Source organism: Ailuropoda melanoleuca, chromosome 13 (assembly GCF_002007445.2).
Source record: "Ailuropoda melanoleuca isolate Jingjing chromosome 13, ASM200744v2, whole genome shotgun sequence".
NCBI classification, from domain to species: Eukaryota; Metazoa; Chordata; class Mammalia; order Carnivora; family Ursidae; genus Ailuropoda; species Ailuropoda melanoleuca.
In genome coordinates this window covers 2,867,821-2,891,772 of record NC_048230.1, presented here as the reverse complement: position 1 = coordinate 2,891,772, position 23,952 = coordinate 2,867,821, and the positions used below count along the sequence as shown (strand labels likewise).

Below are 23,952 nucleotides of genomic sequence, written 5' to 3'. Positions count from 1 at the left end.
CTCCGGGCCTCAGGCCTGCGCTGGGGAAATGACAGAGTGAGGTTCTGAGGGAGGGGGCTCAGCGCCAAGAGGCTTTTGCGGGGGAGGGGAAGCAGAGGCCTGGGAGCCCCTGTGTTAGGTGCTGAAGTAACACACCGAGGGCTGCTCTGTGCCTCCCCGCCCACCGGGACCATAGCTGCCCACAGACGGTGTGGTGCCACCCAGGCCCCACGGGAGGGTGTGTGGGAAGGGGCAGTGGCAGAAATCACCCGAAGACTTTCGGGCGAGCTGCGTGGCTACAGGCGTGCAGTATAGTAGGGAGGCTGTGGCCCGCCATCAGAAGGGCCCAGGTTTGAACGTGCACCGTGTCATCTACCCAGGGCAGCGAGAATGGGTACCCCAAACTCACCAGTGCCCCTGAAATCCCAGGCACTGGGAGGTGGCCACAAACAGCCTTCGAGCCAGAGGGAAGGAGATGCACTGGCGACACACGGGCTGGGAGGAAGGGCTTAGGCCTAAGGACCCCTAGGTATGTTGCTGCAGGAACGAGGTGCACCCACCATCCAGAAGATGCCCGGGTGAGCACAGGGCAGCCTCCCCGCCCTCCGGTCCTCAGACCCTCTCAGCGCCCCTGCAAGGCCGCTGTTCCTGTCCTAGATGCGAGGCTGGTGAAGCAGTAAGCGAGCCACCTGCCAGGTTCTCTCGAGAGCATGCGTCTCCATCTCCTTATGCGGGCTCAGGATTTTGTTGCAGGTGACCTGGCGATTCTCTTGTGGCCGTCAGTCCCCAAGGTCAGCCGGTCTCTTTGGCCGAGGGCTGAGTGTGCAGCCAGGACCTGACCGAGTCTAAAGGCAAAAGCAAACAGAACATACCTGAGCTGCTCCCAGCGGCAGTGTGTGGCCACTTAGAACTCCCTCTAGGATGTCCTGTGTCTCCTTTCTGTCTCCTGCCTGTGCCCCACCCTGGGGGAGCCCCAGCGGTGTGTGTCTTACCTGTGGGGTGAAAGAGGGGCCCCTGGGGGTCTCCCCCAGCCTGGCCCTTCGCAGCCCCATCTGTCTTCCTCCCTCGGGCAATCTGGCAATCTCGGTACCCGCTGCCCAGGGCCAGTGGGTGGCACCTATCTGCTGGGACCGGAGGGTAAGCGGTCAGGTGTTCCTGTCCACTGACATCCTGGGGGCTGGCTCTTCCGCCCCCGGCACTAATCTAATCAGGAAATAGCAGAGTCCACATTTCCCAGGGGTTATAAATAGCCACAGCAGCTCAGGCAGCATCATTTCTCTGGAAAATGTGCCATGTCCCTCTCCACTCCTCACCCTCCCTTCTCTGTATTTAAGTGACGTCCTGAAAATAGACTTGGTTTCTGGAGGCTGCTGGCCTGCTGGGAGACAGAACTTTGTGGTCCGGCACTGAGGGGCTAGGCGGGCCTCCCTTGAGCACACCAGGGCCGCACCTGCCAAGGGGATCTGGGAGATGGCCGTGGCGGGGACTCACAGTAAAACACGGAAATGCCACCTTATTCAGCCCTGGCCTCAGACAGGTGGGAGGGTGCCAGCAGCCTGCGGAGGGACAGCGTCTCCGTGCGCCGGAAGGCATTGGAGAACCGAAGGCCTGAGACCTGGAATTCTCCAAGGAAGGCTTCCTGGAAGAAGCAGGGCGAGACCCTGGCCTTAGCACCAGGAGTTGCTTTTCCTGTGTCTCACGTGCTCCCAGGAAAACGTGAGCTTGCTGCTCGGCGGCAAGAATGGACGCAGTGGGGAGGGAAGGCACGGCATCGTTGTACCGGAGGCGGCACCAATGTCGCCTTTCTAAATCAGTAACAGAAAGAGCAGATGCCTTGCTGCTGAGAGGCGCGGACACCAGGCAGGGTGCTTTCCACCTTCTCCTGCAGGGTTAGCCGAGCAGGTGAGTCAGGGAGACTTGGTCTTGTAACCCAACTCTCACTTCCTAGATATGGGGCCTTGGGCAAGTTCCTCAGTCTCGTTAAGCCTCAGTGTTCTCGTCTGTAAAATGGGAGCATAAAAAGGCTAAACCTCACGATTAATTGAGATTCCGTGTGTGAAGGGTTTGTCTTCATGCCAGATTCCTAGGAGATGCTCAGAATACATTAGTTCTGTGATTACTTTCTAGAACCGCCCTCTGAGGTGGTATGGATGCCCCAGGGAGGAAGTTGAGGTTCAGGGAAGTTTAAGTGACTTGCCTGAATTCACACAGTTGAGTCGAAGAGCGGACGTTTGGACCTAGATAGGCCTGACTCTCAATCCCTGCCCTTCCCCCACTTGGCTGTGCCCAGGAGCCACTCCAGGACCCAGGGAAGGACCCTGGCTTAGTCCACGGCAGCTGCCAGGAGGCGCCATGTCACAGGAGGGGTATCAGGTGCAGGGGCACCTAAGGGCAGCCTGTGCTACAGACCTGGTGAGGGTTTGGAACAGAAAAAGTTTCAGGAGAGGGACGTTTCAGGGACTTCCTTTGGGACCCAGTGGGATGCTTGGCCCCAGGGCTTCTGGAGTAGTGAGCCGGGCTGCTGAGTCCCATGTGCCTCCCTGGTGTGTCGGAGGAGGCGCTGGGGCAGCGTGGGGAGCTCGGGGCTTGCTGGGTCCTGTCCACACTGCTCTCCCTCCGTCCCCTTCTCAGTTCCACACCTCGTCCGGGCAGGGAACCGACGGCTGGAGGCTGGGCCTAGACCAAGGCCGGCCCACACGCAGAGCCCAGAGCCCCTGCCGCCTGCACCCAGTGCCGTGTGGGTGATGGAAGGTGCGGAAGGACTTACCTCGAGCTGTAGGAAGCCCCGGGCTCGGCCACCATGGGCTCACCCGTCCATTTTCCTCCATGCTGTGGGCCTGCTGGAACGGTGGTGCTCACGCTGCGGTGCACACACTCTTGGGGGGGGGGCACAGAGACTTTCCGGGGGTGCGTGGGCAGGGAGAGTTTTCAGAGAATCGATCTGCAGACTCTCATCTCCCGTAGATGCCACTGCCAAAAGCAATGTGCCTGAGAAGCGCTTTCCGCCTTCAGCCCTGCCTCTGCCGGGGAGCCCAGGGCTCCTGCGGGGCACGACCCGGGGAGCCAGCGCCTCCTGGCTGGCCGATAGTGGGGCCTCTGGAAATGTGAGGTGTAGGTGTGGAGAAAGGGGAAGACACTGATGGCCGAGTTCCAAATCGATTCACAAGTCAGGTGCTTTCTAGTTCTTTGTTCTCCACAAAACTGATGGAAATTGTCAGCTGAGAGATCATTTAAAATAAATTTTGCTAGGGACGCCTGGATGGCTCAGTCAAGTAAGCGTCTGCCTTCGGCTCAGGTCATGGTCCCAGGGTCCTGGGATCGAGCCCCACATCAGGCTCCCTGCTCAGCGGGGAGCCTGCTTCTCCCTCTGCCTCTGCTGCTCCCCCTGCTTGTGCTCGCTCGCTCTCTGTCAGATAAATAAATCAAATCTTTTTTAAAAATAATAAAAATAAAATACGTTTTGCTAATAGGTATATATGCAATTTGAGGCAAACGAGGAGGAAAAAGTTTAAAGACTCAATATAACATTGCTGTAATAAACTATTTTCAGCCCCATCTAGTTACTTATATGAACAAGATGTTTCACCCTACACGTGTTTAGAAACAAAACCAGGGGCTCCCGGCTGGCCCAGTCAGTGGAGCTTGCGACTCAGGGTCGTGAGTTCAAGCCCCACATCGGGTGTGGAGGTTACTAAAAATAATAAATCAACTTAAAAAAAAAAACACCACCACGCAAGCATATTGAGACTGGACTCCGTTCCGCCCTAGCAAAAAAATACACGAACTAAACCAGAAAAAGTGTTCTACCCACTTTGTGAAGAGACACAAGTCCGCCAAAGTGGTATCTTGCTACCAAATATTTATTAGTAATTATTTGTAACGTGCTGATTAGTGTTTCTGTTGTGTGCTGCCAATCACTGTAGTAATTACTCTAGAACATGTCTTGAATGTTTGGAGTTTTGTGGTCTCAGGAAGTATTTCATTGCCACTTGTACAGATTTTTTTTTAAGGCTTTTTTTTTTTTTAATCTGGGAAGATAGGCAGATTCTTTTTTTTTTTTAAGATTTTTATTTTTAAGATTTTATTTATTTATTTGTCAAAAATAGAGAGAGTGCGCACGCACGCACAAGCAGGGGGAGAAGCAGACTCCCCGCTAAGCAAGGAGCCCAGTGCTCACCCCGGGATCATGACCTGAGCCGAAGGCAGACGCTTAACCAGCTGAGCCACCCAGGTGCCCTGTACAGATACTTTTGTTGAAGCAAAATATAATAGGGTGATGAATGAAAGACTTTAAGACAGGAAAGTACAAACTAGGACAAATTTCTTTGGGAGGAAAAAGAAACAATGCAAGGTGTCTGCAAGGGAACGGGGAGCTTGTATTTTCCTCGTGAATGACGGTGGGTAGCAGATCGCTGTGGTAATTGGATCCCACTGAATACACTGAAGAGAATGATGTCACAGTTTTATTTTAAGATGTAAATATTTACATTATCCTGGAAGTTAGGCTCTTTGCAACTATTTAAACTTGCTTTGGAAATACTCAGATGTCGAGTTGCAAATGAGTGCATAATTTTTCAGAGTCATTGTGTGGGTGCGCGAGGAGGAACGGTCTGAAGGCCACGGAGTCAGAGCAGTGGAGGCCTGTCTGGTCCCCTGGGGGGGTGCCTCTGAGCCTCCGCTGCTCTCCCCACTTCCTGGGGCTCCTGCCCCGTCCAGGGGCCTCCCCCAGAGTGTTTTCCTCCTTGGAGGCCAGCTGCTCATCCCCAGTTATCTCGGGGAGCCTTCGCAACAGTGAAGCCAGCAGCGTCTGCGACTGGCTGTGGGCGCGGAAGACACAAAGGAGGCTGAGCCAAGGTGAAAACGTCCCAAGGTCACACGCCTGGCAGCGCCAGTGCTGGAATTCAGACCCAGGCAGCCTGACTCCCGAGATGGGCCCCTGACCTCTCCTGGCCCCCATTCAGCACCTCAGTCCGCACTGCCCCCCCCATTGACGCCAGTCCTGGTGGTTGAGCAGGTCGCCTCCTGCTTCTGAGCCTCCGTGTGTGCACCTGTGAGGTGGGTGAGAATACCCGTCGCAGAGGGGGACGGGCCGGCGTGCCTACCCATGCGTCCGGCTCCTTCACCAGCCAGGACGGGAGGGGCCGGGGGCTGGAGCCGCCCCGAAGAGCAGCCTCGGCCGGTTCTGACTGTTGAGCCCGCCGGGAGCAGCCACCAGCCAGCGGAGAACTGTCGCTCACCCCTGCGCCGTCTCCGTCCCTCGCGCTCACGTTCCGTTTCTTCCTTTCTCTGCAGTTGGACCCACAGACTGTAGAAACCAAGAACTGGCACACAGATGTGATTGAGATGAACGGGGTGAGCCGGGAGAGCCGGGAGATGTCTGCACAGGGGGTGGGCCCCTGGCTGCTGTCCTCGGGGTGCTGTCTTGCCCCCTGTCCCCTCAACGCAGTCCCTCTCCCCTCCCCTGTGCCCGCGCCCTTCCCACCCCCACCCTGTAGGTGTTTCAGGGAGCCCTGGGGGGTAGAGACAACCCTCGTCGGCCGTCCTGGGCAGGGGACCCGTGTTTGGGAGGCTCGGGCACTCGTACCCTGGGGGACTTGGGCCTGTCTCACCCTCAACCAGATCAAAGTGGAATTCTCCATGAAGTTCACCAGCAGGGATATGAGCCTGAAGAGGACCCCGTCCAAAAAGCAGACTGGCGTCTTTGGCGTGAAGATCAGCGTGGTGACTAAGTAGGTGTCCCCTCTGGCGCCTGGGAGGTGGCATTAGTGCCCGGGGTCCCTGCCAGCCCCTAGGCGGTCACCCTCCAGGTCTGTAGTCAGGGACGGCCAAAAGGGGCCCACAGAGGCAGGTCTTAACACGTGCTTTAGAAGTAAATAAGCCGCCATTTAAACACTGGGGGCTTGGCCACAGCAGGTGGGAATCCAGGAAGGGCTGCCCCTCAGGGAAGGGCACGCACCCTTGGGCTCCCCACCGCCCCCTCCACTGCCCTTGTCTCCAGGACCTCAGCCACCTCCTCAGGGGACTACGTGTAGGTCCCACATAAGCATTCGAAGCTGAGATCTGTGTTCTAAGGAACATTCTTGTCTCAGAGTCTTTGGGCTTGTCTCCCAGACCTTCCTCCTGCCTGTGTCCCTTGCTGTCCTGCAGGAGGTGGGCCTTGGGCTGGTTGGGTGGGGTGGGGGTGGCACAGCCTCTTAGCCCTCTCAGTGGCCCCACCCCTGACACCAGAGGCTAGAGCCCTCCGAGGCGTGCAGGGTAGGGGGCTCTGGGTAGCCAGGGAGGGGACGCCCTCCGCCCCTCCCTCACAGCCCCTCCCCACCAGGCGGGAGCGCTCCAAAGTGCCCTATATCGTGCGGCAGTGCGTGGAGGAGGTGGAGAAGAGGGGCATCGAGGAGGTCGGCATCTACCGGATATCAGGGGTGGCCACGGACATCCAGGCACTGAAGGCCGTCTTTGATGCCAGTGAGTGTGGGAGGCCCCGCCTGGGCATCAGCAGGGAGAGAGAGGGCGCCCTCATAGGCCCCGTAGGCTTCTCCGGGAGCCCAGGTGCCCCGGAGGCCTTCTCCACAGACAGGCCCCAAGTAGCCGACAGCAGCAGCAGAGCCTTGTTCTGTGACCCGCAGTCCAGTGCGGCATGCGGTGGGCCAGTTCTGGGTGTCCGATGCAAGGACTTCGCCCGTGTTTGCTCGTGTAATCCCCCTCCCCTCCAATCTCTTATCCACGGCTCTCAATGAGGAACCGAGGCTCAGAGGGGCCAAGTCACTTGCCCCGGACTGCCCAGCTTGTAGGTTTTGAGCCTTCTTTCAACTCAGATCTTTCTTACTCCGGTGTTCCTGGCCTTCTTGCTAGTTCCCTGGTGCATGGGGGCTGTAAGGAAGCTGAAGGGCTTTGAACCTGGGCTGGCTGGCTGGCTCGGGCTCCCCTCTGCGGTCTCCAGAGCCCTGAGTGCCCTTTGGAACGGGCATTGCCGTCTAGCTCTGTAAACTCCTCGGTGGTGGGGCCTGACCTTTCCGGTTCTTCTCTCCCCCATCTTGCTGGTTGAGGCTGCTCGGATTCCATGGGAGCCAAGGCGGGGCCCGTGTTCGGGAAGCCTGGGCTGAGGGGCTGGGGATGTGTTGGCATTCGGCTCCTCTGTTTAACCTGGAAGCCGAGGCTTTGTGGGAACATGATTTTACGTGTAAAAAATGTGCAGGGCCTTCCAGAGAGATGCTTAGCAGCGGGGAGATTCCAAAGAGGGTGTCTGACATATGAGTGTGACTCCAGAACTCTGGATGGAGAACAGTGCTCCCCTCCCCCCACAGGGCTGAGTCACAGACCACCTGTGGACGCTACCTACATCCTGCCTTTCCTGGGGAGACTAGAGCGGAGCGGGAGGAGCGGGAGTGGGCGGGGGCTTCCCCGGCTCTGTTGTGTGGGATGGAGCAGGGCGCACCCGCCTGGCTGAGGACTGCGTGGAAGAGGGGGCTCAGGCGGGCGCAGTCCCCATCGTTCACCTTCTCTGCAGATAACAAGGACATCCTGCTGATGCTGAGTGACATGGACATCAACGCCATCGCCGGCACCCTGAAGCTCTACTTCCGGGAGCTGCCCGAGCCCCTCCTCACAGACCGCCTTTACCCAGCCTTCATGGAGGGCATCGGTGAGGCTTTGGGGGACCCGAGGGCTGGGCCGAGCCGGCCTCCCTGACGGCGAAGAGCAAGAGACCCATGGCTTCCCTTGTTTGTGGATCTGCCCGGTGCTCTGGCGCAACGTGGCTTAGTGGCCCGGCGGGTGGGCTGTGACCTGCTGGGGCCTGAGCCCGAGGCTGGACCCCTGTCACCTGCCTCTCTCCCCTCTTGTCCCTGTGGGCTGCCCTCTGTGCTTCCTCCTCGAATACTGACGTCCTTGCTTGGAAAGCTGGGTGTCCAGGGAAACGTGCCCCGAGGTGGGTGGTCAGGGCCAGCATCCCAGAGCCCGAGACGAGGCTGGCCGGAGTGTCCCGGAGATGGCCGGAGCCCAGCCTTCCAGGGAAGCGCACTCTCTCTCTCCCTGACGCCCCGGGTGGGGAGGAAGCGGAGGGCCTCGGCCAGCAGGGCTCCAGCTACCACCCACCTGGGCACCTCCTTCCTCCCGCTGCCTCCTCCCCGCGCAGATCAGGGCTTCGGCCGCCACAGGAAGTGAGGAACCCCATGGAAGGTGTTCACTGCCTGCTCCAACATCAGAGGCCGTTGAAAGAGAGGACACGTTCAAAGCGGTGTCCTCATGGCCTTAAACTTAGCCTCCTAGACCAGGGACAGGGCATGGCAGGAGCCGAGAAGGCCCGTGCGGGAGGGCTGGGAGGGTGCCCCCTCCCTGCCAGCTGCCTCCGGACTAAGCTACAGGGCGCGGGTGGGGGCTTCTACAGGAGCCAGCTGTTCATAGTCCACCCTTGGGAAGATAGCAGGCCCTTCCTTCCCTACAGGGTCTGCTCCCCTCACCCCTGGGAGCCTGGGCTCTCCCTCAGCCCCCTGACCGTGGGGGCGCCGGCTCGGGCCTCCCCCCGCCGGGAGCCGAGCCCCACCCTAGCCCCGCTGTCCCCACAGCCCTGTCAGACCCTGCTGCCAAGGAAAACTGCATGATGCACCTGCTTCGTACCCTGCCGGACCCCAACCTCATCACCTTCCTCTTCCTGCTGGAACACTTGAAAAGGTAATGAGCAGGGGCGCAGCCGGGAGAGGGGCAGGGAGCCCAGGGCCCTGCTGGGGAGGACACATCTGCCCGGGGACCCAGCCCCTCGGCTCTTCCTCATGGGTGCCGGCCTCTGCTGGGTCATCCATCACAGGGTGAGGGTTTACTTTTCAAACTCTGGCCTTCACTGTCTTCGGTTTGAGAAATACCTGGGTCCTAATGGCAACCTCACACACGCCTCTTGGAAAGGCAGGGCCAGAGCCCAGGACTGTCGATGGATTGCAGTCCGTGGTCATTCAGGCCACGTCAGAGCTTGAAGTGGAAGGGAACGGAGAGCCTAGGGTGGGCTGCAGCGTAGCGCGCGTGTTGTTCTGTGCGGTACCCGCGCTCGTGTGTCTGGCTCACAGCGTGAAGTGTGTTCGTTGGGGGCACAGTGAGGGGTTTGCAACCCGCTGGTCTTGACCTACACCTCATCTAACAGGGAAACCGAGCCCCCCCAGGCCAGCAGGGCTTTGCTTGGGGTTGGCCACAGCTCTGTCCTTGGAAGGCACATGTCCCGAATCCTAAGCTAAGTCCCCTCTCCCCTTCCCCCCCTTCTGTTGTGGGGTCCGAGAGCTGCTCAAGCTGATGCCTGCAGCAGAGCTCGGAACTGACACCAGCCCTCGCCGTGTCCTCGCCACTTGCTTTGGAGCCCAGCACACCCGGGTGTAAGTGGGGAGCAAAAGTTTCCTGGTGTCCCTTCAATCCACTTGACACCCAGGACCGGGGAGCCCCCTGAGTTGGGGTCACGCGGTGTGCCCGCTCCTCCCTGAGCTCAGCTGTAGCTCTCGGGCCTGGGCTCCGGCTGCGGCTCAGCCAGGCCAGCTCCGGAGGGCCAGCGGAGACCTGGAAATGCCTGGGGCTGCTGTCTCGTTTTTCCCATCATGAGACATTTTCCCTCTGGTTTGGCCAGAACTGAAGCCCCAACCAATTCCCATAGTTTGGCGAGCACTGTGGGGAGGACACACAGAGGAGGAGTGGGAAGGGAAAATTCATTAGGTTTTCCACCCTGGGAACTGGGCACAGTCTGTTCCCACATCTGGGCCCCTGGCTGGCTGGTGTGTGTGTGTGTGTGTGTGTGTGTGTGTGTGTGTGTGTGTGTGTGTGTGTAGGGGGGCTGGGCCAGCTACGCAGCTGCCTCCTGGCATGGCAATGTTTGTCTGCCTGTTTCCAAAGCAGTCAGCGTGTGCGTCCATGGCTCTCGCCTGGTGGCTGGGAATGATGGTGTAGTTGGGAGTTGGGGGTACTGCTCAGGGCGAGTGGTCTCAGCCCCAGAAGCATTTCCTAGGACTGAGGAAGGCCCAGGCCCTCTGTGATGTGTTGGGTGGTCTGGGTCTGCCTGGACACCAGCCACAAATGGCAGCCCCTTCTGTCACTCGGGAGATATGTACTGAGCATGTGGCCTAGTCTGCAAGAGAAGCAGAGAAAGATCCAAAGGGAGGCAACTCTGGGGTCCTGTGAGCAAGACCCTTCTGGAAAGCACGGGAGAACAGTCCCTGGGCTCCATCTGGGATGAGGGTCATCTTCCCTCAGCAGAGCAGGCAGAACCTCAGGTCTAGTTAGCCACTGCTGCTGGAGCTCTGGCCCCCTCCTCTGGCCCCTGCCACTGCCCCACCACAGCAGGACTCTCCACTGAGGCCACTCACGGCAGCTTGGCTGACCCTGGGGAGAGCACGGTGTGGTGGAGACCATGGGCTCTGGAGGCAGACCGCGTGGGGTCAGATCCCAGCTCCACCACTGGCTGGCCGTGTCACTTTGGGCAAGTCACGTCACACCTCTGTACTTCGGTGACTTTGTCTGTATGGGGGGTGATGATAATAACCTCCCCACAGGGCTGTGATGAGCGGGGGCTCCTACGGGGAAAGTTCTTGAGTCAGGAATGTCATCATCCCCAAGGGGAAGGAGCTGGAGTAGGTCCTTCTGGCTTTGGCAGTTTACCATCAAGGGGTGGCCCTGGGAGCTCGGAATCCAGTACAGGAACGTCCTGGGACATCGCTGGAGACTTGGTCCATTGGCTTAGTCCCTCCCTACCAAGAGGTCTCTACCCTAAGGAGAGGGAGGCTAGTAGCCGCCATCTGGGAATCCTTGCCAGAGTTCTTACAGCTCAGGCCGAGCGTCTGGAGCTCCGAGTGGCTACTGAGAAATGACTTCTGTTTCTCCCCTCCCCCACCCGTTTCAGGGTTGCTGAGAAGGAACCCATCAACAAAATGTCCCTTCACAACCTGGCTACTGTGTTTGGCCCCACGTTACTGAGACCCTCGGAAGTGGAGAGCAAAGCACACCTCACGTCGACTGCAGACATCTGGTCCCATGATGTCATGGCGCAGGTACGGCGGCCCGTTGCAGGCCTGTAGCTGGTCGCTGGCGCAGCGGGCTTCCCCGTGGGGTGGAGAGAGAACAGCTCCGAGTCCCACGCCCCGTCCCTTCTGAGCAGCTGGGTAGATGGTCTGTAGGATGTCACCAGGGAGGCAGGGCTCCAGACAGTCCTGCCGCTCCCAGACCAAAACAAAACAGTGTGAGCCTGGACCAGGGGCCCAGACAGCGTGTGTCCCAGGCACTGCCTGCGGTCCTCGGAGGGCCGCAGTCTCGGACAGCAGGCTCAGGGGCCCTGGAGACCTCGGGGGCCTCGTCCCCCTGTGTGGAAGCTCTAGGATTGCTTCCAGGGGGAGGAAGCTTCTCCGGAATCCCTGCAAGATCCAGGTCAGAGTTCAGTCTGGAGGCAGGGCTGCCCATCAAAGCCAAGTCCAGAGCAGGTCGGAAGCTTCCGAGAGAGGTTGGCCAAGTGGCCCCAGGCTCCCCAGCCCTCTGCCCGGAGGCGCCCTCTGCTGCCACCAATGGGCACACCCGCCCGGGCTGCTGGGGGGGGGGACGCGGCCCCAGACAGCCTGAGGGCAGGGAGGGGGTGGCCCAGAGGAGACCCCAGCCCAGGGACCTCGGCAGATGGGAGGAGGGCCAGGAAGCCGAGGAGCCCAGCCTGAGTCTTCCCTGTCCCCCGCAGGTCCAGGTACTTCTCTACTACCTGCAGCACCCCCCCATTTCCTTCGCAGAACTGAAGCGGAACACACTGTACTTCTCCACCGACGTGTAGCCCAAGGTGGGAGCCGCTGCGGGGGGCGGCCTGGGCCGGCCTCGCCAGCCGGGGGGCCCAACAGACTTGAAAGACTCCAATAGAAAACTCCCAAACCCAGCACTCCAGACTCCAAGGGACCCAGGTTTCCAAGAACTGGAATACGTGCATCTTCCGCGCCGCCTTGTACAAAGCCAGCCGCCCCAGCCCCAGCCTCGCCGCCGCGCCCCAGGCCCTGCCCTCCGTCCCTCTAGCTGTGTCTCCTACCCTGTGCCGTTAGGGAATTGTCATGTCTATTTGTCATGCAGAAATGGTAGTGACCGACCCAGTATGGGCATACAGACAGCCTGCTTTGTTCTTTCGTTTCCTCCAACACTTTCTACCCACCGCCCCCCAGTCCGGTCCAAGGGCTTTTATTTTGTGCTCTGTAACTGCGGCCAGCTTATCCTCTCTTGGCCCTGCTCCCAGATTGCAGTCTCCGGGCAGCGTCCCCTCGGTTTGCCTCCACCCTCCCCTTCCTCCCAGCCTGCCCACATGCATGTGCAGCCTTGGTTTTCGCTCCATTACTCTGAAAGTTGAGGTGGCCCTGGGCGGCGGTGGCCCGTCTGAGGCGGCGCCTGCTGCCCCCGCCCCCGCCCCCCCCCATCTTCCGCCTGTGGAAGCACACCTGCTTGGCCTTGCTGCCTGTGCAAATGTCGGACAGGGACACAGCCTCACACTAATCCTCAGCTTAGCACAGAGCTAGAGAGCCGATCTCTGGAATTTCCACCTGACAATCTCCATTTCTGGGGTTTATCTGTTCTATCTCCCGCCTCCTAGTGAGGCATCTTTGACTGTTTCTTCTGCTTTTCAGTTCCTTTTCCCCTGGTGTTATATTTCCTTTGAGTGTCAAGACTCACAAGTGACCTGATATCAAGAGAGCCAGAGGGTCAGGGATCGGGGGAGGCAGGAGAGTCGGGCCACCGTGCAAACAAGACAGGCAGAAGATTCAGGGGAGTGCCACGGAGCCCTGGGGGCCTTAAGCTGGGGGGAAGCGGCTCTCAGCAGCAAGGACTTAGAGTGGCTTTTCTAGGGGAGCCAGGTCTCTAGGATGGCAACGAGTAGGGCTGAAGCAGGTGTCCAGAAACAGGCAGGCTCAGTCCAGGAGGCAGCCCTTCCTGGCCCCTCGCGTCCCCTGCGGTGCCTTTGCCTCAGATTGTACGATCGTCCACAGCCACGCACTGCCACAGGGCGGCCCCCACGGCCAAGCGTGCTCCGGGGCCTGGCAACGCCCAGCGCGGCCCAGCAGGCCAGCCACCGTGGTGCTGCCTCCCCAGCCCCAGCTTCCAGATGTGGCCTTTTGGGTGAACTCTAGGACACTCCAGACATTGGGGAGGAATGGGCACCTGCCTCTCTTGGGACTGGGCTTTGCTGGGGACATTCACTGTCAACACTCTGCTCCAGCATAGAGGACCAGCAGGTTCTATTCCCAACTCAGACCCATTTCTCCGCACCAGCAAGGAATGAGAAGTCTCCTCAGAGCACAGCTTCCTCCCGTCTGAGCGGCCGGCCCGGGAGAGCGAGCACGCCGGGGGCGCGGGGCCTGAGCACGCAGCTTTCTGGCCCTCCTAGCTGGCAGAGTGCAGATTCTAGGCCCTCAGAATTGGAGACAGCAGCTCCTTTAGCTTGTGCTCAGGGCTAAGTTTTAAGGATGGGTTTGCTGGCCCTAAAGCCACAGCATGGGCTCAGGGAGAGGCGGGCCCTTCCTCGTGGTGGTCACACCTGTGGCCCCGTCTCAGGCAGAGCGGTACACGTTCTGTGCACATCAGAGGACAGAAATGCCTAAGGGGAGGGAAGTGATTCGGACCACGTAGCTGCCTGTTAGCGGCTTAGCAAAGAGCCCTGCTCGCTGGGATAGGAGGCAGAGGAAGACCACCACTTGAGTCTAGAGATCCCAGCCTGTGATCACCCCTGGCGTCTCTGCTCAGCACGCGGGAGTTGGTGTGTGGCATGGAAGGCTCTCGCTTCCAAAGCCACTGATGGTAGCGACCTGGAGGCCCAGCTCGAGCTAGTTATAGCCCAAAATGGGTGCTCCCACCAACCCCAAACAAGAGGTTTGCTTCTTGGCATCAGGTAGCCACTGCACCCCCCCAAGCTTGCTTAGGGAGGAAGGCTGGAGGGGCTGAGAAATGCAAAAGGCTCAGAGTATTTATAAGTTCCACCCCCAGGGTGGGGGGGGGCAGGTACCAGGCATGGACTAAGGAAGCTGCACCAAGGAAATAGCCCGTGGCTTCTCATGAGAGTCAGGGACCGTGCAGCCCAGAACCCCCGGCCACGGTGCCCAGCAGGGCAGGCTGTGCCAACAGGAGCCCAGCAGACAGGCCTCGGGAATGCCGGGATGCCTGTCCCTGCGGGCAATGGCTGTGGGCTGCCAGTTTTTGCTGATACAGGTAGGATGGGAAACTTCATTAATATCTGACTTTCATAAGTTGGTAAGGATATATTTTTTTTGTCTATGTTCTGTTTCAACTTATGTAGATTATTATAAATTGATGTAAACCATGTGAAAAGAAAATGTTAATAAAAAAAAATGCAAAGCCCCAACATTTGCACACGACTCAGCCCTGTGGTGTGGACATTTGTATACTCAGTAGTCCAGGGAAGACCACCAATCTAAATATTTTAACTCTCCAGCTGCCTCCAGATGTGAGTTTCCAGGAATCTGTGCACCTAGTTAACTTCCCCTGAGCTTCCCTTCAGCCTATGGGGGCTGGGGCAGTTTGGGGCAGGGGGAGGTAAGCCCGAGCCCCCTCCTTGTGCTTCACAGAGGCCTTCAGGTCCGTTATCAGCCAGATCCTTTCATGAAGGACAAAGGTCCCACCAAAGACCTGCCCATCATCAGTATCCCTCCAAGAGACGGCAGCAAGTTGTCGATCCAAGTGGAGGCGGCTTATTTTATGTAAACGTTTCTCTACATTTTCCTTGGAAGTGGGTGTCTTTGGGGCAGCCTTTTGGCCTAGTCTGATGGTTGGAGAAGCTGGATCCCCCGGGGGGCCCAGCCTCCCCTTAGGAGAGCCAGTGGGGTTAATATAGGTTCCCACCAGCCGAAGCCATTGGACACTATGTTTATTCTGGAGATCAGGAACAGATGTCTCTGAAAATTGGTGTTTGGTTTATGAGCTCATACTGACTCCTTAGCCATCTAAAACAGGAAACTATTCATCTCCTTTTCTGATTGAATAGTCAGTGTGGACAATGCTTGGCTTATTGAAATGATGGCTACTGATAGCCCCAGGGCTCAACTGCTCCAAGACAGTCGTAAGGGCAGCATTTCTGGTACTCGTTCGGCACATTCGATCCTCCTCGCCAGGCTGCCTACTGGAAGATGCCAGGCATCCCAGTACTTCCACAGCTGCCAGGAAGGAGCGTCTGCTCTTCCTCGCAAAGTGCTTACAGGGGACTGATTTAGCAACGGTATTGGAAACACTCCTTTGTTCCCAGACCTCTGAGGATACTCCAGCGGGCCAAGAAGCAGTGAAGCCTCATACCTGTGAGGCTGGCCTGGATGTTACTTAGACTTCACCACAGAAGGACGTAAGCCCTGTGCGTTAGCTCGCGCTCACCGCAGAGGAAGCGGCAGGGGCGGCCAGAGGAAGGTGCTACCGGCTAGGCTGGATATTATCACTCACATACACACACACTTGGGACATCTGGACTTCTCAGCCAAGTCTGAATATTGGTTGGGGCTGGGGGGGTAAGCTAGAAGGCAGCAGAAAAGGGGGGAAGAAAGCAAAAAAAGGTGAAGGAGTTAGTGCGCAGTAGAGAACAAGAGACATTACTGCTGGCTGAAGGTGGCTGGAATTCACGGCCCCACTGAGCCTACCCTCCTGCCCCACATGGGAAAGCCTGCGCTCATTCCCTTCGTGTCATCACCAAGGACCAGAGTGAAGAAGCATTCACGGCAGATCCCGACCACAAAAGTCTATTTTTTTGCCCTGGGGCACACAATTAGGCTGAGCTGCTATTGTCAGAAAAAGGCCATTAGGTCAAATAAAAAAACACTTAATATGTTAAAAAACACACACACACACACAAACAAAAAAACCTGATACCGGAGAACAAGGGTAATGGAGAACAGCCCCTTACCACTGTCTGATCTTCACCAGTCGCTGCAGACGGAGTCATCAGGAGGACCACAGCAGGACTCTTCTCACGTTGAGCTGGGCCTGGTCCAGCGGTCAGAGCCTGAAACCAATGCGGCTCGGACGGTAGGCATTCCCATCAGCCGGCCATAGGAGGGTTTTTAGAAGAGGCCAGGGCTTATGCATGGAATTTCAATGTGTCCTAGGACACGGCTGGGCTGGGCTGCTTGGAGGACAGGCCCTGGCTGACGTGCCAATCTCAGAAAAACATTACTCTGTAAACCCTGAGAATCGAACATTCCCACACTTCTCAGGAGCTTTCTCACTCTCCCTTCTGGATGACCAATCTCTGGGCCACCTGGCACCACATTTTGGGGACTCGCGGAATTTGAAAATAAAAATAAACCAACCCTTTATTTATTCATTTATTTTATGGTATGAACGGCCTTAATTGTTCATAATGGGAAGTGGAAGAGAAGGGGACAGGACCACTCTGGCTCCAGGGGCGGCTCCAAAGACCCACTCTGTCGCTGTTCCCTCCCCCTCCAAAAACCAACCAACCTTTTAAACTGTAATCTAATTTTTTTTTTAACAAAGATAGCAGAACACTAAACAAAATGACATAATGGGTCAGACAGTATAAATTTACTCTGCCCTGCCATGTGAGATGGACGACTGCGCGGAGTCCCGAAGTAGACGAGCTTCCTGGTACATGTCCAGTCACCTCTGGTCCCACCGCACCAAGCCACCAGAGGGCCAGCTGCGGTCGGGACTGGACCCTTGGGGAGCTTAATTCCTACAATCCACACACTCCCGATGCGCCCAAGAGAGGCTGGTATGGCGCAGCCCACACACGGAGTGGCTGGAATCCAGAAGCAGAGAACGTGGCTCCTCAGAGGTGGCGGCGGCCAGGTGGCTCCCTCACGACACCAACGATGTGAGGGAAAACAAAGGTCTGCGGTCTCTGAAGTGAGTGGGCTGCCGTGGGACAGGAACTGGCCTCCACAGAGCAGCGCTGACCTTGGGCCGGCCGTGTCCTTCCCCGGAGGCACGAACTCTCACCGTAGGTAATAATCAATGGCAGCAGAGAAAGCAGCAAAACCTCCACAACCGATGACCCCGGCCTTTAAGCCAGCTGTCAAGTGAACAGAAATGATGCTGGGGAGGGGCACGCCGAGTCCAGCCTAGCCTAGGTGGCAAAGGCACCGGTGTCAACTCCCTAAGTCACTCAACCGACCCAGCGGATCTGCAAGACTCCCAGGGAGCTGTGTCCACAAGCCACTCCAGGGCTTTATCTAGCCATACAGTCAACTTTTCACATTCCAAAAAATGACGATTTCCAGTTTCATGAAATAGCCCCTCATGGGCAGGAAACTGGCTTAGAGAACCAGCCCTTGGAAGCAAGTGAAAGCACATGGCCTATTACCCTGATGTGTTTATGAAATAAATTCCTGGGAAGGTGATCAAAGCAATCTCAGAGGGAGCTGAGCTTCTCAATGTCCCTGACAGAGCTGAGCGATGGGAAGACCAAAGGAAAAGTTACTTTATAAATCACAAATGGCTGTCTGAGCAGCAGAAGCAGCTTTTAATGACAGCAAATCATCCTGCCTCTCCGAGAAGGAGAAAACAGGCTTTTTGTTTCGGGTAAATCAGGGCACAGCAGATGGAGAGTGGCCTAGCAATGGACACTGGGAGAGTCAGGTCACTGACACCCCACACCACACTCCTGATGGGCCCGCCAACAGCGAGAAGTGCAGAGAACTGTTTTCTTTGTTGTTTACTGCTGATAGCCCGACATTTCCAGAATATCCCTATCTGGCTTTCAATGGCTAAAAGTCTAAGAATCCTCACTGCAGAAAGACATTACCGTATAACTGATACACAATATTAAAGCTGCAGCTGTATAGTATTAAGAAAAATGCCTGAGGGGCGCCTGGGTGGCACAGCGGTTAAGCATCTGCCTTCGGCTCAGGGCGTGATCCCGGCGTTATGGGATCGAGCCACATCAGGCTCCTCCGCTATGAGCCTGCTTCTTCCTCTCCCACTCCCCCTGCTTGTGTTCCCTCTCTCACTGGCTGTCTCTATCTCTGTCGAATAAATAAATAAAATCTTTAAAAAAAAAAAAAAAAAAGAAAAAAAGAAAAATGCCTGAACTATTTGAAACGCATGGAGCTGAAAGTTCAGCAGTGCCTGCCATTTGGTTCAGCGGGCTCTCCGGGGCTGAACGAGACCCAGCCGTGCTCCTGTCCTATCCTACAGATCGACACACTTCAAAATTCCTTCCTGGGAGGAAGTTCTTCCCATCTTTTCCATGTGAGGGCAGTTCTTATTCCTAAAATCTAGATCTTCCTGTGATTCTCAGCCACGGGTGATTCGGTCCCCTGGGGGAATCCGACACTTTCAGTTTCACCACTAAGGGATGTTACAGCTTCTAGTGGGAAGAGGCGAGGGACACTGCGGGACATCCTACAAGGCACGGGACAGCCATACTCTCCCTCTAGCAAAAATTTATGTGGTCCAAAATGCCAATGGTGCCAAAGATGAGAAAACCCTAATCTAGATACTAGAAGTTTCCAAAATTAGGTTAATGCAAAGGTAAATGTGATTTACTTGTCAGAAGAGAAGAGTATCAAGTGTCCACATATGCCTTGGTCTGTCCCTGAAACACTCATATGTTTGGAAATGTCAACTACAGCACGTTGTCCAAAGCCACAAAGAAAACCATGCATGAGTTGTTTACTAACCTCTGAAACCAATGGCTCCTCCAGTGATGCAGCCACTAATGACACTGTTCTTCCAATCTGATTTTCCCCGGTACTGTGGGTGGAGAAGTGCAGTTTAGAGCCAAAGAAACAAGCCAGACAACATGATTAAGGGAAAAAAAACACAGGGTTTCTAGCTGGCTAATTTAGTCCCTCCCCAAAGGAAACCCAATCCTTTCTGCTTTCCAAAATATAGTTCCTAAAATCTGAATGTGTTCATGGAAGCTTCCTGCAGGTGGTGCCAGAGTGCTGAAACCAAGCGCACCATTTGAGAAGTGACCCCAATCTCTTCTCTGGTTCCCCAGTAAGGCTCATGGTTAAAATCATTTAACCAACTTCTAACAGACACATGACGACATGCCCAACATCACTCATCACCAGGGAAATGCTAATCAAAATTAAATGAGATATCACCTCACACCTGTCAGAGTGGCTACGATCAAGACAATAAACAACAGGTGTTGGTGCGGACAGGGAGAGAGGGGAACCCCCTACACTGTTAGTCGGACCGTGAACTGGTACGACCACTCTGGAAAACAGTACGGAGATTCCTCAGAAAGTTAAAAATAGAACCCTTGGGGCACCTGGCTGGCTCTGTTGTGTGTCTCTTGAGCTCAGGGTTATGAATTCAAGCCCCAGGTTGAGTGTAGAGATTACTTAAAAATAAAATCTTTAAAAAAAAAAAAAAGAAATCTACCATACAATCCAGGTATTTACCCAAAGAATACAAAAATACCAATTCAAAGGGACACCTGCACCCCGAAGTTTATAGCCGCATTATCTACAATAGCCAAATCATGAAAACAGCCCAAGTGTCCATCTATTTATTGACTAATGGATAAAGATGTGATAAAGATATATACACACACAATGGAGTATTAGCCATAAAAAAGAATGAAATCTTGCCATTTGATATGTCATGGATGGAGCTAGGGAGTATTATGCTAAGTGAAATAAGTCAGTCACAGAAAAACAAATACCATATGATTTTATTCATGTGGAATTTAAGAAACAAAACAAATGGGCAAAGGGAAAGAGAGAGAGAGAAGGGCACACCAAGAAATAGACTCTTAACTATAGAGCACTGATGGTGACCAGAAGGGAGATGGGTGGGGGGATGGGTGAAACAGGTGATGGGGATCAAGGAGGGCACGTGTGCTGAGCACCGGGTGCTGTATGGGAAGTGTGGGATCACTGTATTGTACACCGGAAACTAATATTACACTGTATGCTAACTAGAATTTTTAAGAATTAAAAAAATAAATTAATCAAATTCTAGCCTACAGAGAAGTAAAAAAAAAATGCAAGCCCAAATAAACGCAATAAATGCACAAAAAGTTTACATTGGGGCCTATTTAATGAAAATTCAATCTACCAAGTATCAGACATCTCTGATCTGCTTTCTAATTAACATTTCTCTTTAGAAGTCATAACACTGGGGGGGTGGGGCCTGCGTGGCTCAGTTGGTTAAGCATCTGCCTTCAGCTCAGGTCATGATCCTGGGGTCCTGGGATCGAGCCCCTTGGGCTCTCTGCTCAGCAGCGAGCCTCCTTCTCCCTCTCCCTCTGCCTGCTGCTCCCCCTGCTTTCTTATTTCTATGTGAAATAAATAAAATCTTAAAAAAAAAAAAAAAGAAGTCATAAGATGGCACAGGCAAGGCTTTATCAGAAGGCAGAGACACTTACAGATTCTACCAAACACTCAGTGCAAGAAAACATGGCACCCACAATGGCAAAATTTTTGGCGTAGGACATTCCTCTCTGTCCCATGTCTTTAAGAACTTCTTTCGCTGTCGGCGTACGGTAAGGATCCTTAGGGTCAAAGCCCACATTGGTATCAATGCCGGCAGTGAACACCCCAAATGCACCTCCCAAGACAAATCCTAAAAACAAACACAGAAATGAAGATTTCTTTGGCATGTTTTCTGGGTTACTGTAATGAGGGCATCATACTCAAAAAGCACATTTTGGATGGCCACCAGCAAAGGGGACATCCTCTACGTACGCTCTCCAACTCTACCTTACCACTCAAACCCTCCAGTTACCTGGTTTCCACATCACACAAGCCAGGAACTATTTTGATGACAGCTTCTCTGACTTCCTTTGGATTTCCTCCTCCTTTCATTTTTTTTTTTAAGACTTTATTTGAGAGAGAGACAGAGATAATGATAGAGAGCACGAGCAGAGGAGGAGAGGGAGAAGGAGGCTCCCCGCTGAGCAGGGAGCAGAATGCAGGCTCGATCCCAGGGCCCCAGCCTCCTTTCATTTTCTAATATTCCTCAAGATTCAATCTTTAACCTTCTGCTCTCTGTCTATACTCATACATTCAGCTGTCGACTTTGATGGTGACATTCATAGTTGTCATCAGGCCTCACTGAGTTCAGTTTAGCAAATGCAGGATACCCTCTCCCTATCCACAGACTTTTCTTTCCTCCGCCCCACTCCATGCTGGATCGTCATGTGCATCAATTACTGCCCTAATGCCTAAAAGCAAAAAGTCCAAATCCCCAACTCCACCCCCAATTTGAAAGGGCATTTCCCTTCCTCTTTGTCTACCCCTATTCTCTCCACCCTTCAAGACACACCTGCAGTCACCTCTTGTAGCCTTCCCCAAACCAAAAAAATACGCCTCTCCTTCCTTTCTACTATACTTCACATCTGCACTCACTATATGTTTCTTGATTGTCTTTCATTCTCATTGAGATTTCAACTCATCTGCAAATATGGCAAACCGCTTTACAGGAGGGACACCCTATATTCAAACATTTAAACCTTCTAAAGGTTTTAAAAAGGGGGATGGGGGCTCCAGATTTCTTTCCCCTTGTTCACCGCCATCTGGTCACACTGGCCACACTGGCCTTTGTTTTTCAAACCTGAAGCCGGTTCCTGGCAGACCTTTGCACCTGCTCTTCCCCTATGTTCCACTTTCCTGCCAGGCTCCTCAACACTCTTGCTTCTATATATATTAAAATGTTAGCTTCATGAGAACCAGGCTCTGGTCTCTTACCCTGTCCCTCCACCGCCCAGCACGTGATGGTTATTTGTAATACTTTGTCGAAAGAATACTTATTTAAAAGCGAATCAACGAATGAATGAAGTCAACCATTTTATAACCAACCTCCAGGCCCCGACCCATATAGTACCGATTTTCTGATCCAATTTCCGGAGGCGAAAACTAACCTCAGGGCCTAGAGAAGGGTTACTCGAGTTCACGGATCGCAGCAGGGGTGTAGTCAAGCTCGAGGTCCACAAGCTCCTCGCCTCCCAGCCGCGTGGTCTTCTTGACAGAGGACCCCGCTGCCGTCCAAGCCCTCAGCCTCCCAAAGGGCCCCCTAGTCTTGCCTCACCTCCCACGCAGGCCAGCGCTGCCTTGAAGGCGCAGCTTTCCATCGCCTTCTCGATCATCTTCTGTTCCTCACTCTTGGTCGGGCTCGGAATCCCGCCCAGGCTACCGGGCTCCAGGAGCCGAGGCTGACGCTTGTCGCCCACCAGATATTGCAGGAGAAGGCTGTACTGCAGCGGGGCTTCGGCGGACCCCGCCGCCTCGGGCGCGGAGGCCCCCACACCGGGGGCAGTCGCCGCCATGACAGTAGTTGCCCGAGAAACCCTGGCGTTTGTCTTCCCACAGCAGATTCCGCAAGCTTCACGTTAAGGCCTTGCGCGCCTAGCCTCTGCGACGCAACGGCACATTCGCCACAAACAACAAGTCTGAAACCGCGGCAGCAAAGTCCGTTCGTGCATCCGGCGAAGGAGATATCATGTTCCCCAAAAGCCTCTTGTGAATACTGAATCAGACTTGTGCAGCATCAAGATTTAGAGTCACCAGAAAGCTCCCCCTTCTTCGCGGCTGCAGCGCGGTGGGTACAGGGATTTGTAGGCCAGGCATTCCCAGGAGGCTTTGCGTGGGCACTCACCTCGCCGCCTCCTCCCGAGCTCCCGACAGCGGGTGGGGGAGCGGTAGCGCGCCCGCGAGGCTGCAGAGCTCCAGGGCCACGGTAGGGGGCGCGCGCGCCCCGCCACTCCCCTTCCAGCTTAAGCATTCCTTACAGAGGTCAATGGTGGAAGGCGCTTTGTAAATAAACGTGAAAGCGTGGTATAATTGTATGCAATATATGTTTTGTTTGACAATTAAACCTTGGAGAGAGAAGGGGCCCAACAAATGAGTGAACAAATGAGCGAAACTAGCCAAGTGTAAGAAAAATCAGGGACGGTGGTAGGAGATTGAGACGACTGGCCAGATGGAGAGCGCAAGGCTGGGGCTGCTGCTACTGCAGCCAGTTGCTGCTGTCAGTGGAATTGGTGATGTGGGACTAGCATTGCCCTGGAAAGCTAAGTTTATATTATGTGAAACCAATTGTAAGATAGTACTGTATATGAACCCAGACAAACGTTTGCAGTAGTTTTTAAAATAGACCCTAAGCTAGTGCATTGCTCCAGACTAGCAATGTATTTGGGTGTTTTAGCTAAGAGAAACATAAATGGAAACAGGTGGTGAGCCTAGCCAGTTAACATTGGCAGAGAACTTTGGTACCCAGAGTTCTCTGTGCCCAAGAGCATGGCATATGCTTCACCCTGCTTCTGTTTGCACTAAGCCACTGAATGAGCTGGTCCAGAGGTCCCCCATGACTTCCCAGTTGCTGAATCTAATTCAGACCTCATTTTACTAGACTTCCCTCCACTGCATTTGACATGTTGACTCTTTCCTCCTTGTCTGAAGTTTCTTCATATTTTTGGTGGAGCGTCTCTGTCCTAGTTTTGCTACGCCTCTCCAGTTGCCCGATCTCCTTTGCAGGCACCTCTTCCTGGCCTTTTCTTGTTGGTCCTCTCATGGCTTCATCCTTCACTCTCTTCTCACGCAGCTCATTCTACCTGAGCAACTCATCCTTGTGGCTTCTACTCCACCTTCATGCAGTAGTGATCTGAAATCTTTATCTCCGGCTTAGACCTTTCTCCTAAACACAAGAACCAGACCATTTCCCATAAGCACCTCTAACTCAACATGCCCTTCCAACTGCCCTTTCCTTCCAGACGAATGAGGAACCCAGGGCTCTGATATATACCGAGGTCTTAAGACCCACAGCTGGATCTGAGAGAAATTGGGTTGCAACCCGCCCCCCTCAAGCAAGTTCCAGGTAAGTTGGCCTTGGAAAGCAAGGAACAGTCTAAATAATTAATGCATGGAACTACTTAGAGAGCAATAATCAATCCCCAGACAAAGGATCTATATTAGAGTTCAGGTGAGATCCAGGTCAGCACATGAAGAAATTCCATGTGGCCAAGGTCCATGAAGGAGGGAGCATTTTATGGAACATCCTTGGATCCTTGGCCTGGATCAGAGT

General features: G+C 54.8%; 2 protein-coding genes across 6 annotated transcripts in view; one reads left to right on the top strand and one right to left on the bottom strand.

The window, feature by feature from the left end:
* ABR (ABR activator of RhoGEF and GTPase) overlaps window positions 1–14,327 on the top strand; it is a 176,025-nt gene extending 161,698 nt beyond the window's left edge. For 3 of the 4 annotated variants that reach the window (XM_019798977.2, XM_034640591.1, XM_002912301.4), the window contains 7 exons: window positions 5,272–5,331; window positions 5,599–5,708; window positions 6,302–6,441; window positions 7,484–7,618; window positions 8,541–8,646; window positions 10,844–10,991; window positions 11,663–11,752. In XM_019798977.2, coding sequence (XP_019654536.1) covers window positions 5,272–5,331; window positions 5,599–5,708; window positions 6,302–6,441; window positions 7,484–7,618; window positions 8,541–8,646; window positions 10,844–10,991; window positions 11,663–11,752 — 789 coding nt within the window. Of the gene's footprint in view, window positions 1–5,271; window positions 5,332–5,598; window positions 5,709–6,301; window positions 6,442–7,483; window positions 7,619–8,540; window positions 8,647–10,843; window positions 10,992–11,662 lie in introns of all 4 variants that reach the window. The other variant, XM_034640590.1, reaches the window with a different exon arrangement.
* A 1,936-nt stretch (window positions 14,328–16,263) lies between these two features.
* TIMM22 (translocase of inner mitochondrial membrane 22) lies at window positions 16,264–22,499 on the bottom strand. 2 transcript variants are annotated; one of them, XM_034640592.1, is made up of 4 exons: window positions 21,961–22,499; window positions 20,342–20,496; window positions 18,597–18,669; window positions 16,264–16,987 (listed from the first exon to the last, which is right to left on the bottom strand). In XM_034640592.1, exons 1-4 carry the CDS (start codon window positions 22,196–22,198, stop codon window positions 16,911–16,913), a joined length of 543 nt encoding a protein of 180 aa, XP_034496483.1. In that variant the 5' UTR covers window positions 22,199–22,499; the 3' UTR covers window positions 16,264–16,910. The 2 variants fall into 2 exon arrangements, with proteins under 2 accessions (XP_034496483.1, XP_002912345.1); XM_002912299.4 differs by having other exon boundaries at window positions 20,300–20,496; window positions 21,961–22,495.
* Between the last annotated feature and the right edge of the window lie 1,453 nt (window positions 22,500–23,952).